Source organism: Haliotis rubra, unplaced genomic scaffold (genome assembly GCF_003918875.1).
Source record: "Haliotis rubra isolate DU_JTF1 unplaced genomic scaffold, ASM391887v1 Scf275, whole genome shotgun sequence".
Taxonomy (NCBI): Eukaryota; Metazoa; Mollusca; class Gastropoda; order Lepetellida; family Haliotidae; genus Haliotis; species Haliotis rubra.
This window is the reverse complement of record NW_025766836.1, coordinates 513,067-526,319: the sequence shown is the minus strand read 5'-3', so window position 1 is coordinate 526,319 and position 13,253 is coordinate 513,067. Positions and strand designations below refer to the sequence as shown.

At 42.0% G+C, this 13,253-nt stretch overlaps 1 protein-coding gene across 1 annotated transcript; it reads left to right on the top strand.

Annotated features, from left to right (window-relative positions):
* Positions 1–183: 183 nt before the first annotated feature.
* LOC124280837 (UPF0545 protein C22orf39 homolog) lies at positions 184–11,331 on the top strand. The gene is made up of 4 exons (XM_046716819.1): positions 184–255; positions 4,982–5,027; positions 9,098–9,216; positions 10,775–11,331. The coding sequence occupies exons 1-4, from the start codon at positions 193–195 to the stop codon at positions 11,000–11,002; spliced, it is 456 nt and encodes a 151-aa protein (XP_046572775.1). The 5' UTR covers positions 184–192; the 3' UTR covers positions 11,003–11,331.
* The last annotated feature ends 1,922 nt before the right edge of the window (positions 11,332–13,253 follow it).

The following is a 13,253-nucleotide window of genomic DNA, read 5'->3' as shown; positions in this document are numbered from 1 at the left end:
TTGTCTGTGGGTAACTTCCATTACCTAGAAATATCCCAAAATATTCATTAAAATAAGATATTGTTCTTTTATTGTTAGCTTAATAGATTTTTGAAATACGTTTTGTATTTTGATGCGTAGTTCCGAATATTTGTCGCAGAAAAGTTACAATAATATTCTGTTACGCTTCAATTCAAACTTTTAGTAAACAAAATGTCAGCTTCCAAAGAAGGCACGGGGTTTTGGGATAAGCCGTTGCCAAAAGATATATGGCTGGTGTGTTTTGATTTATGATTTGATTTTAGATATGGGATGATTTTCTTTTTATTGACGACTATAAGATTCTAACGTTGCATTATGCCCATACGGTTGTATTTTCTATTTTCTACTTAAATATCGAGAATTTCAAATATCAGTGATTTTCTACTTCTGGTTGGAGAACAATACAACACATCTTCACCACTTAAATACCTTTAAACCATTGTACAATATACCCTGGTTATAATGCCACTGTTTGTCCATGAGAAAATCTGGCATTATATCCAGGGTGGCATTATAACCTGGTAGGACATTTAGAGGCCATGTGTAATCACAAGGTGATTGAGCTGATGTCTCCTGTAATGAGCCTTGAATGACTGGATAATCCCAGTATCTTGAGGCTGCAGGTGACATGTTGTTGTAGGTGGCAGGAAGTGTATTGTCACATGTGTTATCCTATCTGGGATTACATGACTTAAAGCATTAATGAGTTTGGTCAATTAATTTGAGTCATGTCAATTAACCAAATAAGGTATGTATACTACACACAGACAGTGCAATTGGCATTATAACCAGGGTGAAAATCCGTTCTGGCAAAAACATGGCATTATATCCAGGGTGGCATTATAACCAGGGTATTATATAGGCAGAAAATCCGTTCTGGCAAAAACATGGCATTATATCCAGGGTGGCATTATAACCAGGGTATTATATAGGCAGAAAATCCGTTCTGGCAAAAACATGGCATTATATCCAGGGTGGCATTATAACCAGGGTATTATATAGGCAGAAAATCCGTTCTGGCAAAACATGGCATTATATCCAGGGTGGCATTATAACCAGGGTATTATATAGGCAGAAAATCCGTTCTGGCAAAAACATGGCATTATATCCAGGGTGGCATTATAACCAGGGTATTATATAGGCAGGAAATCCGTTCTGGCAAAAAACATGGCATTATACCCAGGGTGGCATTATAACCAGGGTATTATATAGGCTGAAAATCCGTTCTGGCAAAAGCATGGCATAATATCCAGGTTGGCATTATAACCAGGGTATTATATAGGCTGAAAATCCGTTCTGGCAAAAAACATGGCATTATATCCAGGGTGGCATTATAACCAGAGGCATTATAACCAGGGTGCAGTGTATTCTGATTTGGGTGAATGCTATGTATATTTGCTTTCATCCTCATTGAGGTTCCAATGAAATCAGGGTCTGTATGACAGACTACATATTGTAAATATATTATCAGTTCCTAAATAAACCATGGTGTGGGGTGGAGTGGTTCTTGTGGGCTACCTCCTTTCAACATAACCCATAATAATAAATATGTTAATTAGGGTTTTCTGTTACCTGCTTTCCATTGGGAACCTCTGCTTGGTCACCTTCTTGGTTGGAACCCAGTCTTTCCCGGGTTATTGCTCAGGAATCTGGTAACAGTTGGTTGTGTTGTCTGCTGAGTATTCCTAGGGTTGGAGCCAGTGTGCGAAATAGTTTCAAAATCTTTCTAGCCAGTCTATTTTGTTCCCTGTGAAATAGTATCTAGGACCAAATGTCTGGCTAGCAATGCCTGAAAGCTACTAGCCCACAAAATAATTCACTAGCACAAAATTTGAATGTAGAAACTAAGCAAAAGATTACAAAAATAGATGAGAATAAGATATTGTCGGCATGACACAGGTTTCATCATTAAGCTGCTAATATGATGAACATTTTTATCAGGCCTTAATGTTGCATGATTTAAAAGTGTATTATAACTTAACAAGTCATATAGTGTGATATATTTACAAAATGACCCCATGAAAATTCACTAGCCAGTCGGGCCTTTGACTGTTGAGATTTACTGGTCCGACTGGATGTTTACTAGCCACGGGCTAGCGGGCCAGTGGCTATTTCGCACACTGGTTGGAGCCCTGCTAAGGTCCATGGTACCCAGGTCTATCCATGGAGTCAGACCTCTGGCATGGTGCCACTGGTCTTTGTCCTGAGGAGGGACTGTGGGGTAGTCTAGTGGTTAAAGCGTTCGCTCGTCATGCCAAAGGCCCAGGTTCGATTCCCCACATGGGTACAATGTGTGAAGCCCATTTCTGGTGTCCCCCCGCTGTGATATTGCTGGAATATGGAACTCACTCACTCACTCACTTTGTCCTGAGGGCAATAAAAGTTCTGTGTCCCACTGGGCTCTTGACGCTGAAATCCTGTATTTTCACAAATGTCACTCTGGAATGTCACTCGGCGAGGAGAAGCACTGCATCATCTATATGAATAAGTCATTTGTCAACCATTTATAAGCATGTAACCAAAATAGTATTTCAGACTGGTAGGCACCAGAAGCTACTTAATCAAATCATTCTGACCCTTCTGTGGTCCCTTTTCTGATTTCTAGCACCCTGACTGACCATTTATTTCCTAAATGCTGTATGAGTCACCCGATCCAATCTTTCCACCAATTTCCCTTATTTTATTTGTTATATGCAAGAGAAATGAATCAATATTTGATTTGATTACTCCAGTCAATGTACTTTCCATGTGCATTGATCCTCCTTAACTTAACTTCAGATTTCCCTTAAATGTTTATCAAATTTATGTTAAGTTTTCAAGTCTAAATAGCCTGGTTATAGCAGCATTAAACACCAAAAGAAACAACTTTGTTACAGTCAGTGCTAGTGGTGTTCTGATGATCGAAATAATCGAAAATCGATCGAAAGAAGGATTAAGAATAATTATCGATTGTAAAAAACATTTTCGATTAATCAGAATTTTTTTTTAATGTTTTAGTTTAACACACTTGAATAACATAAACTAACCATTAAATTTGAAAATATTCACGAACAAACGTGCTCAACAGCGTAAAGCTATGCGCACTGTAAAATTTTAACCACTTTTATTGCTTAATTACAATTCCAGTGTTTTCTTGCATACATGCATTTTATTGCATGACAGTATTATTTATAAAAAACATTAATTTGAAAAATCCTGGGAAAAAACCCTTAAAATTGGTAATTACATTGAAAATGTATATACAGTGTACTCTGTCAATACCGGCATCAGTCGGGACCAAATAAAAAAATAAAAATGCCGGTTTTGACAGAGTGCCGGTTTAGCTAGGTTCGCTTATGACGCCTGCGCGCACGGAAGTTCAGCATTATTAAGATGTTTGAATAAGAAACAAGGCAGTGTCTGAATGCACATTCATGTTGATTCATTCAAATAATAATGTCTGAAAACTCTTATTAAATTTCAACTGATCACATATTATCGGCAGAATTAATATTATAAACTATTTTTCGCAATGTTATTGAAAACAACGATTCTTGTTTATGCTTCGGCAGCGAGTAACATCTCGGCTTTCGCAGCCTCCGTCTTGACGCCCGGACACTATGCTTAATGCAAAAATGTATACATGAAGCATTTTTGTCTTAGGCCATAACCTAGCACGATATGCCCAATAAGTTCCATAATTTACGTATAGGTAGCGATGTCTTGCTTAATATGTTCAGAATACATGTAGAATTATTTTACCCAAAACCTTCGCCTAAAAGTTTTCGTTGACGGTATCCATTTCCATAATATGATTGGCTGCTTAGGTCACGCGGTCTGATTTTGACCAATCAACGACCCTTATAAGCAGACTGTAGTGAAAAGCGCCGTAAGAAACCAATCTTTATCCAATAAAATCGCTTCTTACAAATGTGAAAATACTCGGCAAGAGTACAGTGATATTGTTGATGTTCAGAGCTTTCGAACGATACCGCCATCAAACGATTAGCCTCTATATAAGTGACATGTGCCACTCACTAATTAACAAGAAACTGATTGGCACTTCCCGTTTCTGAATAATCTCGGAGTCAATACCCGCTAATCAACAAAATGTAAACACTTGCTTGTTTTTACAGTCACACTGCCCACTACATGTATTAATTACTCTAGGTAAGTGTTACGTACCACTCACTGATTAACTAGATGCTGATTAACACTTCCCGTTTCTGAATAATCTCGGGAGTCACAGCGAATTGTGTTGTTACATCATTTGGACCTAATCTCATCAAAGGGTTACGCCGTCTTTCATGTGCCGTTTTTTACAGATTCGTTTTCATAACAACTTGTTCGTTGGGACTGAAAAACAATGCCGATATCCTGAATAGACAGATGCCGATGTTTACAGATGTTTCTAAATGATAATTACGTGCATTTCTGCCGGGACTGAAACTTTGTGCCGATGTAGACAGAGTGCCGGTGTTTACAGAGGCCGGTATTGACAGAGTCCACTGTTTTTCGATTATAATCGATAATCATTCACCACAAGTCCTCCGATAATTGATAGTGGATTTCGTTTCCGATTCCCAACACTAGTCAGTGCTAATTGTTTGAAAACCCTTTTTCTGAGAAATTGTGTCCTTAACCTAAAAACACGGTTGTTGCTTTTTCAATGTTTCATTTTGTATGTAAATATTGTAGATATGCCGATGGTGCAGGTGATTATAAGAAACTAAAACTTGTCTTTATGTCATTTTCCCCACAATAACATTTTCAGGTTTTTGTTACCTTGTTTGTTTCTTTGAGTGGCATTTCATAAGTTGGGAAGTACAATATTGACCATGTCTTCCTGCTGGACAACGGTACAAGAATCTGTGTCAAAATGTCACGCTCACGAAATAAAAGAAGTTGCTATCCATAAAGTTTGTCATTATTGTGCCTTGTGTATGAAAATTATTTCAAATTGTTTCACTTTATGTTTCAGCTGAGACCTTGTGAGCTCTACAAAGAAGAATATTCGGACTGTGAGAGTAAGTCAGTTACACTAATCTTTTAACATTGACAATACCATTTTGAATGTTTTCTATAACTGCTGTATCCAATCTATTTTACTGTTCTCTGTTCAATGTTGGTTCGGTGCCCTTTTTCTCCAAAACAAAAACAAACTGCAAAAAGTTGTAACCATCTGTTCAAAAATTGTCGGCATGAACTTTATCCCCCTTTGTTTTATGTATGAGAATCGTGTTTTAATGTCTGTGAACAAAATTTTATCTGACCCGTCTCATCATTTTATATTCTTGTTTTAAACTTTTACCATCTGGACGTAGATTCCTCGTACCTAAAGTTCGCACAAAAAGATCCCAAACATCTTTTATACCTGTTAGCATTAGACTTTTAAATGAATGTTAGACTTAGCCACAATTTTAAATGCATTTGACTACTAGTCTCTTACAGTATACACTGGTTATCCTTCTCATCCTGTTTATTTGTGTGTTTAAGGTGATCGTTGTTCTTTGCTTAATTTGTTTTATCCACGCTGTATGCCTCAGTTGTAAATGGAATTCCTTTGTCGGGCAATAAAGTATTATTATTATTATTATATTATGCTTAGTCCCTGAATATATATAATTTTGATAGAAACAAATATACCCGTTAAATTGAAAGGGAGCCCCAGTGAGATGGGGAAATTCAGAACCTGAGGAAATCTAGACTTGCTAGACATTTAGGGATTTAGCATTGCAGGGAGGGCTTGGAAGTAGGGAAAATAATGTGGTTCAGGGACGCGACAGACTATAAGTCAGTTTGTAGCCTTCAAAGTTCATGGGGGCGGTGGGGTAGTGGTTAAAGTGTTCACTCGGCACGTCGAAGACCCTGGTTCGATTCCCACATGGGTACAATGTGTGAAGCCCATTTCTGGTGTCCTCCGCAGTGATATTGCTGAAATATTGGTAAAAGCGGTGTAAAATCTTACTCACTCACTCAGAATTCAAATTGTTTTGTAAGTCTCTCTGTGTGTATTGTGGTGGGGTGGGGTAGCCTCTAATGGTTGAAGCATTCGCTTGTCATGCCAAAGAAGTAGGTTTATTCACTCGTCACGCAGCAGACCCTGGTTCGATTCCCCACATGGGTACAATGGGTGGAGCCTATTTCTGGTGTCCCCTGCTGGGATGTTGCTGGAATATGTAAAAGCGGAGTAAAACTAAATTCACTCTTTCAAACCACTGTAATAATGCTGGAAATTGGTAAAAGCGTCGTAAAACTAAGCCCGCTCTCTCACTCACATCACCGTAATATTGCTAGACATTGCTAAAAGCGGAGTAAAACTAAATTCACTCATTCACACCACCGTAATGATGCTGGAAATTGCTAAAAGCGTTGTAAAACTAAACCCGCTCTCTCACTCACATCACTGTAATATTGCTAGACATTGCTAAAACCGGAGTAAAACTAAATTCACTCATTCACACCACCGTAATGATGCTGGACATTGCTAAAAGCGTTGTAAAACTAAACCCGCTCTCTCACTCACATCACTGTAATATTGCTAGACATTGCTAAAACCGGAGTAAAACTAAATTCACTCATTCACACCACCGTAATGATGCTGGACATTGCTAAAAGCGTTGTAAAACTAAACCCGCTCTCTCACTCACATCACCGTAATATTGCTGGACATTGGTAAAAGCGTCGTAAAACTAAACCCCCTCTCACTCACACCACCGTAATAATGCTGGACATTGCTAAAAGCGTTGTAAAACTAAACCCGCTCTCTCACTCACATCACTGTAATATTGCTGGACATTGCTAAAAGTGTCATCAAACTAAACCCCCTCTCACTCACATCACTGTAATATTGCTGGACATTGCTAAAAGCGTTGTAAAACTATACCCGCTCTCTCACTCACATCACCGTAATATTGCTGGACATTGGTAAAAGCGTCGTAAAACTAAACCCCCTCTCACTCACACCACCGTAATAATGCTGGACATTGCTAAAAGCGTTGTAAAACTAAACCCGCTCTCTCACTCACATCACCGTAATAATGCTGGACATTGCTAAAAGCGTTGTAAAACTATACCCGCTCTCTCACTCACATCACCGTAATATTGCTGGACATTGGTAAAAGCGTCGTAAAACTAAACCCCCTCTCACTCACACCACCGTAATAATGCTGGACATTGCTAAAAGCGTTGTAAAACTAAACCCGCTCTCTCACTCACATCACCGTAATAATGCTGGACATTGCTAAAAGCGTTGTAAAACTATACCCGCTCTCTCACTCACATCACCGTAATATTGCTGGACATTGGTAAAAGCGTCATTAAAACTAAACCCCTCTCACTCACACCACGTAATAATGCTGGACATTGCTAAAAGCGTTGTAAAACTAAACCCCCTCTCACTCACATCACTGTAATATTGCTGGACATTGGTAAAAGCGTCGTAAAACTAAACCCCCTCTCACTCACATCACCGTAATATTGCTGGACATTGCTAAAAGCGTCGTAAAACTAAACCCCCTCTCACTCACATCACCGTAATATTGCTGGACATTGCTAAAAGCGTCGTAAAACTATACCCGCTCTCTCACTCACATCACCGTAATATTGCTGGACATTGCTAAAAGCGTCGTAAAACTAAACCCCCTCTCACTCACATCACCGTAATAATGCTGGACATTGCTAAAAGGGTTGTAAAACTAAACCCGCTCTCTCACTCACATCACCGTAATATTGCTGGACATTGCTAAAAGCGGCGTATAACTAAACTCACTCACACCACTGTAATAATGCTGGAAATTGCTAAAAGTGTCATCAAACTAAACCCGCTCTCTCACTCACATCACCGTAATATTGCTGGACATTGGTAAAAGCGTCGTAAAACTAAACCCCCTCTCACTCACATCACCGTAATATTGCTAGACATTGCTAAAAGCGGCGTATAACTAAACTCACTCACACCACTGTAATAATGCTGGAAATTGCTAAAAGTGTCATCAAACTAAACCCGCTCTCTCACTCACATCACCGTAAAATATTGCTGGACATTGGTAAAAGCGTCGTAAAACTAAACCCGCTCTCTCACTCACATCACCGTAATATTGCTGGACATTGGTAAAAGCGTCGTAAAACTAAACCCCCTCTCACTCACATCACCGTAATATTGCTGGACATTGCTAAAAGCGGCGTATAACTAAACTCACTCACACCACTGTAATAATGCTGGAAATTGCTAAAAGTGTCATCAAACTAAACCCGCTCTCTCACTCACATCACCGTAATATTGCTGGACATTGGTAAAAGCGTCGTAAAACTAAACCCCCTCTCACTCACATCACCGTAATATTGCTGGACATTGGTAAAAGCGTCGTAAAACTAAACCCCCTCTCACTCACATCACTGTAATAATGCTGGACATTGCTAAAAGCGTTGTAAAACTCTACCCGCTCTCTCACTCACATCACCGTAATATTGCTAGACATTGCTAAAAGCGGCGTATAACTAAACTCACTCACACCACTGTAATAATGCTGGAAATTGCTAAAAGTGTCATCAAACTAAACCCGCTCTCTCACTCACATCACCGTAATATTGCTGGACATTGGTAAAAGCGTCGTAAAACTAAACCCCCTCTCACTCACATCACCGTAATAATGCTGGACATTGCTAAAAGCGTTGTAAAACTCTACCCGCTCTCTCACTCACATCACCGTAATATTGCTGGGCATTGGTTAAAGCGTCGTAAAACTAAACCCCCTCTCATTCACACCACCGTAATATTGCTAGACATTGCTAAAAGCGTCGTAAAACTAAACCCGCTCACTCACTCACATCACCGTAATATTGCTGGACATTGCTAAAAGCGGTGTAAAACTAAACCCGCTCACTCACTCACTCACATCACCGTAACATTGCTGGACATTGCTAAAAGCGTTGTAAAACTAAACCCGCTCACTCACTCACTCACATCACCGTAATATTGCTGGACATTGCTAAAAGCGGCGTATAACTAAACTCACTCACACCACTGTAATAATGCTGGACATTGCTAAAAGTGTCATCAAACTAAACCCGCTCTCTCGCTGTTTATGTGTTACAGGTGTAGGTGGGAGGTTCCACCAGTACTACATACATGGTACGAAGCAGGACTGTCAGAAATGGAAGCAGGATTATGAGAACTGTATGGCGTTTCGCCAGGCTCCATCAGAAGAAGTTGTGGTGAGCACAGGCCCTTGTGTCTTTGCAAGGATTAAAGATTAATCTTTTTTTGAGATGACCCCCAACTGAAAATGGTTCACAGTACAATGCATCATGACAAGGCTGGACACTTCAGTGTACCCCACCGGTCTGCTTTGCCGATTGGTATGCTGCCATTGCATGCAATCGATTAAAACTTAATGTAAACACAATCATTGATGATTGGCCTATCGATCACATCTCATGACACCTACCAATTCTTTATTGTTATTTCTGCAAGTCGATTGAAGACCGATTTTGACCCTCAACTAAACGATCTAGTCTCAAATGGATGACGATAAGTTCGCACTAAACAGGATTGTGGTAGAAGCAAAGCCCTCTGATTGGTTGACGCTTGTTAAGGAGACATTTACAGCAGTTGCTTTTCTTTTGAGAAGCCATTGCTGGAAACAAATTCTTACATTTCCAAGTCAAGCAGGCGATGAAATTCAAAATTCCTCCGGATTTATAAAGAATGTGCAGATTTACAAGCGTCAACCAATCAGAGGGCTTGCTTCAACCACTCCCCCGTTTTGTGCAGATCTATTGTCATCTATTTGTGACTAGATCGTTTAGTTTGGGATACGATGACATGTGTCATCCAAGTCAGCGAGCCAGACCACCAGATTCTGTTAGTCGCCTCTTACAACAAGCATGGATTGCTGAAGACCAATTCTAACCCGGATCTTCACGGGTCAATAGAATAGGTCCCCAGCAACCTAACATGCTTGTTGTAAGAGACAGCCATATGAATCATGTGACCAGGCTGTCGGTTGATTGTGGTTCATCGTAAAAGGATGTCGTGTATCATTGCTCAGGATATCAGTCACTGGATTGTCCGGTTCAAACTAGATTATTTGAGGGCTGTTGTGATGGAGCTCTTTATCAACACACAAGCATGACTCTCGTGTGTTTAGTGTGTCTTGTGTAAAGAGATAAGAGACAACTGGTACTGGGGATTCTAGGGCTAATGAGAGATTGATCATAGGACTGTTACATAATCCCTCCACATGATGTGTAACATTTGTTTTCATGGCCCTCGTCCCTTTTAATACATGTATCATTTTCATGACCCCCATCCCTTTTAATGCGGGTATCATTTTTCATGACCCCCATCCCTTTTAATACATGTATCCTTTTCAAGACCCCCATCCCTTTTAATGCGTGTATATCATTTTTTATGACACACACACACACACACACCCTCCCTTTTCATACATGTACCATATTTCATGACCCCTCTCCCTTTAATACATATCATTTTTCGTGATCCCTAAAGTAAAAAACTAGTATCTATGTAATGTTCAATTTTATTTTCTTTATTCATAAAGACATGAACAATGCTATTTGTTTGTGCTCCCCACCCTAGAACTCTTTAGTTAGTTGTCGGGTGGTGGGGTAGCCAAGTGACGAATGCACCCATCACACAGACGACCCAAGTTTTATTCTCCACATTGGTACTGACGCACACTCAGTCACTAAGATACAGAATTAGATAGATCCAAGGAAATCCCTGCTTCTGTATATTCTCCATTTTCAGGAGAAGATTCTGCAGCATGAGCGTGAGAGGCGTGAGGAGAGACTGTCGAATGCCCGTGGCAATGATGTGTGGGAGTACAGGAAGGAAGCACCTCCGGACTGGAATGCTCCAGTCATTAGGACTCCACAGCCTGGCCAGACCACCATTCTAGGCAAAATACAGGAAACACACGCATCACAAGGAACACTATCACAAACTGAAAAACAGAGCATGTGCGTTGTGTCATGATGGAAATGATTCCGCAGAAATTAGTTACCATGGCAACCGGAAACGACTGTTTAGCATTGTGACCTGTGGCAAATGGTTATCATGATTGCAAGATGAACATTGTTGCCATGGATACAGCTGTTGACTGAAAATTCATACAGATTACGATAGCAGATGATGGTTACCTTGGCAATCTTGCAGAGATGGAACAATCACCATGGTAACAAAATTAAACAATACCACCATTTTATGTTTCTTGATGGAAATGAATGATGAAATAGCATGTCAGTAGGTTGTGTGTGATGTGTGGCTTTAACCCAGGGTTTATGTAATAAACATATTTATAATAACACTATAGTTTATCTCTTACAGTCTGTCTTCTCTGTGGTCTAGTTGATAATAGTTGTGACCGAGTGAGTTAATTTTACGCTGCTTTTATCAATGTTCAAGCAATATCACGGCAGGGAACACCAGAAATGGGCTTCAAACATTGTATCCGTCTGGGGAATCGAACCCGGGTCTTCGGTGTGACGGGCAAATGCTTTAACCACTAGGCTACCCCACCATCCTGATAATGGGTGTGCATGGATACAGGAAGTCAGCACTTTGATCCCAGGCAGCATCATATCAAAAGGATATCAGAAGATGGTAAATCTTGCCCTACCTTGCTCTCGTCTTTAAGGAGATAAACAAGGACGACCGACTTAGAACCAGTGTAATGTGTGTGAGTGAGGAACTGCTGCATGCAGTGTGAGTGGACTAACAACTAGCAGTCCACAGCAGATTCATCCATGCACACAGGCAGCCACAGGAGACCCATCCATGCACACAGTCAGCCACAGGAGACCCATCCATGCACACAGGCAGCCACAGGAGACCCAGCCATGCACACAGTCAGCCACAGGAGACCCACCCATGCACACAGGCAGCCACAGGAGATCCACCCATGCACACAGGCAGCCACAGGAGACCCATCCATGCACACAGGCAGCCACAGCAACCCATCCATGCACACAGGCAGCCACAGCAACCCATCCATGCACACAGGCAGCCACGGGAGACCCATCCATGCACACAGGCAGCCACAGCAACCTATCCATGCACACAGGCAGCCACAGCAACCCATCCATGCACACAGGCAGCCACAGGAGACCCACCCATGCACACAGGCAGTGACAGCAGATCCACCAATCAACACAAGCAGCCACAACAGATCCATCCATGCTCACAAGTAGCCACAGCAGATCCATCCATGCACACAGGCAGCCACAGGAGACAGATCCATGCACACAGGCAGCCACAGCAAATCCACCAGTCAACACAAACAGCCACAGAAGATCCATCCATGCTCACAAGTAGCCACAGCAGATCCACCCATGCACACAGGCAGCCACAGGAAACCCATCCATGCACACAAGCAGCCACAGGAGACCCACCCATGCACACAAGCAGCCACAGCAGATCCACCCATGCACACAAGCAGCCACAGCTGATCCAGCCATGCACACAAGCAGCCACAGCTGATCCACCCATGCACACAGGCAGCCACAGGAGACCCACCCATGCACACAAACAGCCACAGCAGATCCACCCATGCACACAAGCAAGCAGATCCAGCACACAGCAGATCCACCCATGCACACAAGCAGCCACAGGAGACCCACCCATGCACACAAGCAGCCACAGCAGATCCACCCATGCACACAAGCAGCCACAGCTGATCCACCCATGCACACAAGCAGCCACAGCAGATCAACCCATGCACACAAGCAGCCACAGGAGACCCACCCATGCACACAAACAGCCACAGGAGACCCACCCATGCAATCAAGCAGCCACAGGAGACCCATCCATGCACACAAGCAGCCACAGCTGATCCATCCATGCACACAAGCAGCCACAGCAGATCAACCCATGCACACAAGCAGCCACAGCAGATCAACCCATGCACACAAGCAGCCACAGCAGATCCATCCATGCACACAAGCAGCCACAGCAGATCAGCCCATGCACACAAGCAGCCACAGGAGACCAACCCATGCACACAAGCAGCCACAGGAGACCCATCCATGCACACAAGCAGCCACAGGAGGCCCACACATGCACACAAGCAGCCACAGGAGACCCACTCATGCACACAAGCAGCGACAGGAGACCCATCCATGCACACAAGCAGCCACAGGAGACCCATCCATACACACAAGCAGCCATAGGAGACCCATCCATGCACACAGGCAGCCACAGGAGACCCACCAATCAACACAAGCAGCCA

What these genes read in the sequence shown, in the direction of transcription:
- LOC124280837 (XM_046716819.1), top strand. Translation starts at nt 193, where the DNA reads ATGTCAGCTTCCAAAGAAGGCACGGGGTTTTGGGATAAGCCGTTGCCA. An exon ending in AGAATATTCGGACTGTGAGA is followed by an intron (nt 5,028 to 9,097) that starts GTAAGTCAGTTA and finishes TATGTGTTACAG; the next exon opens with GTGTAGGTGGGAGGTTCCAC. An exon ending in CTCCATCAGAAGAAGTTGTG is followed by an intron (nt 9,217 to 10,774) that starts GTGAGCACAGGC and finishes CTCCATTTTCAG; the next exon opens with GAGAAGATTCTGCAGCATGA.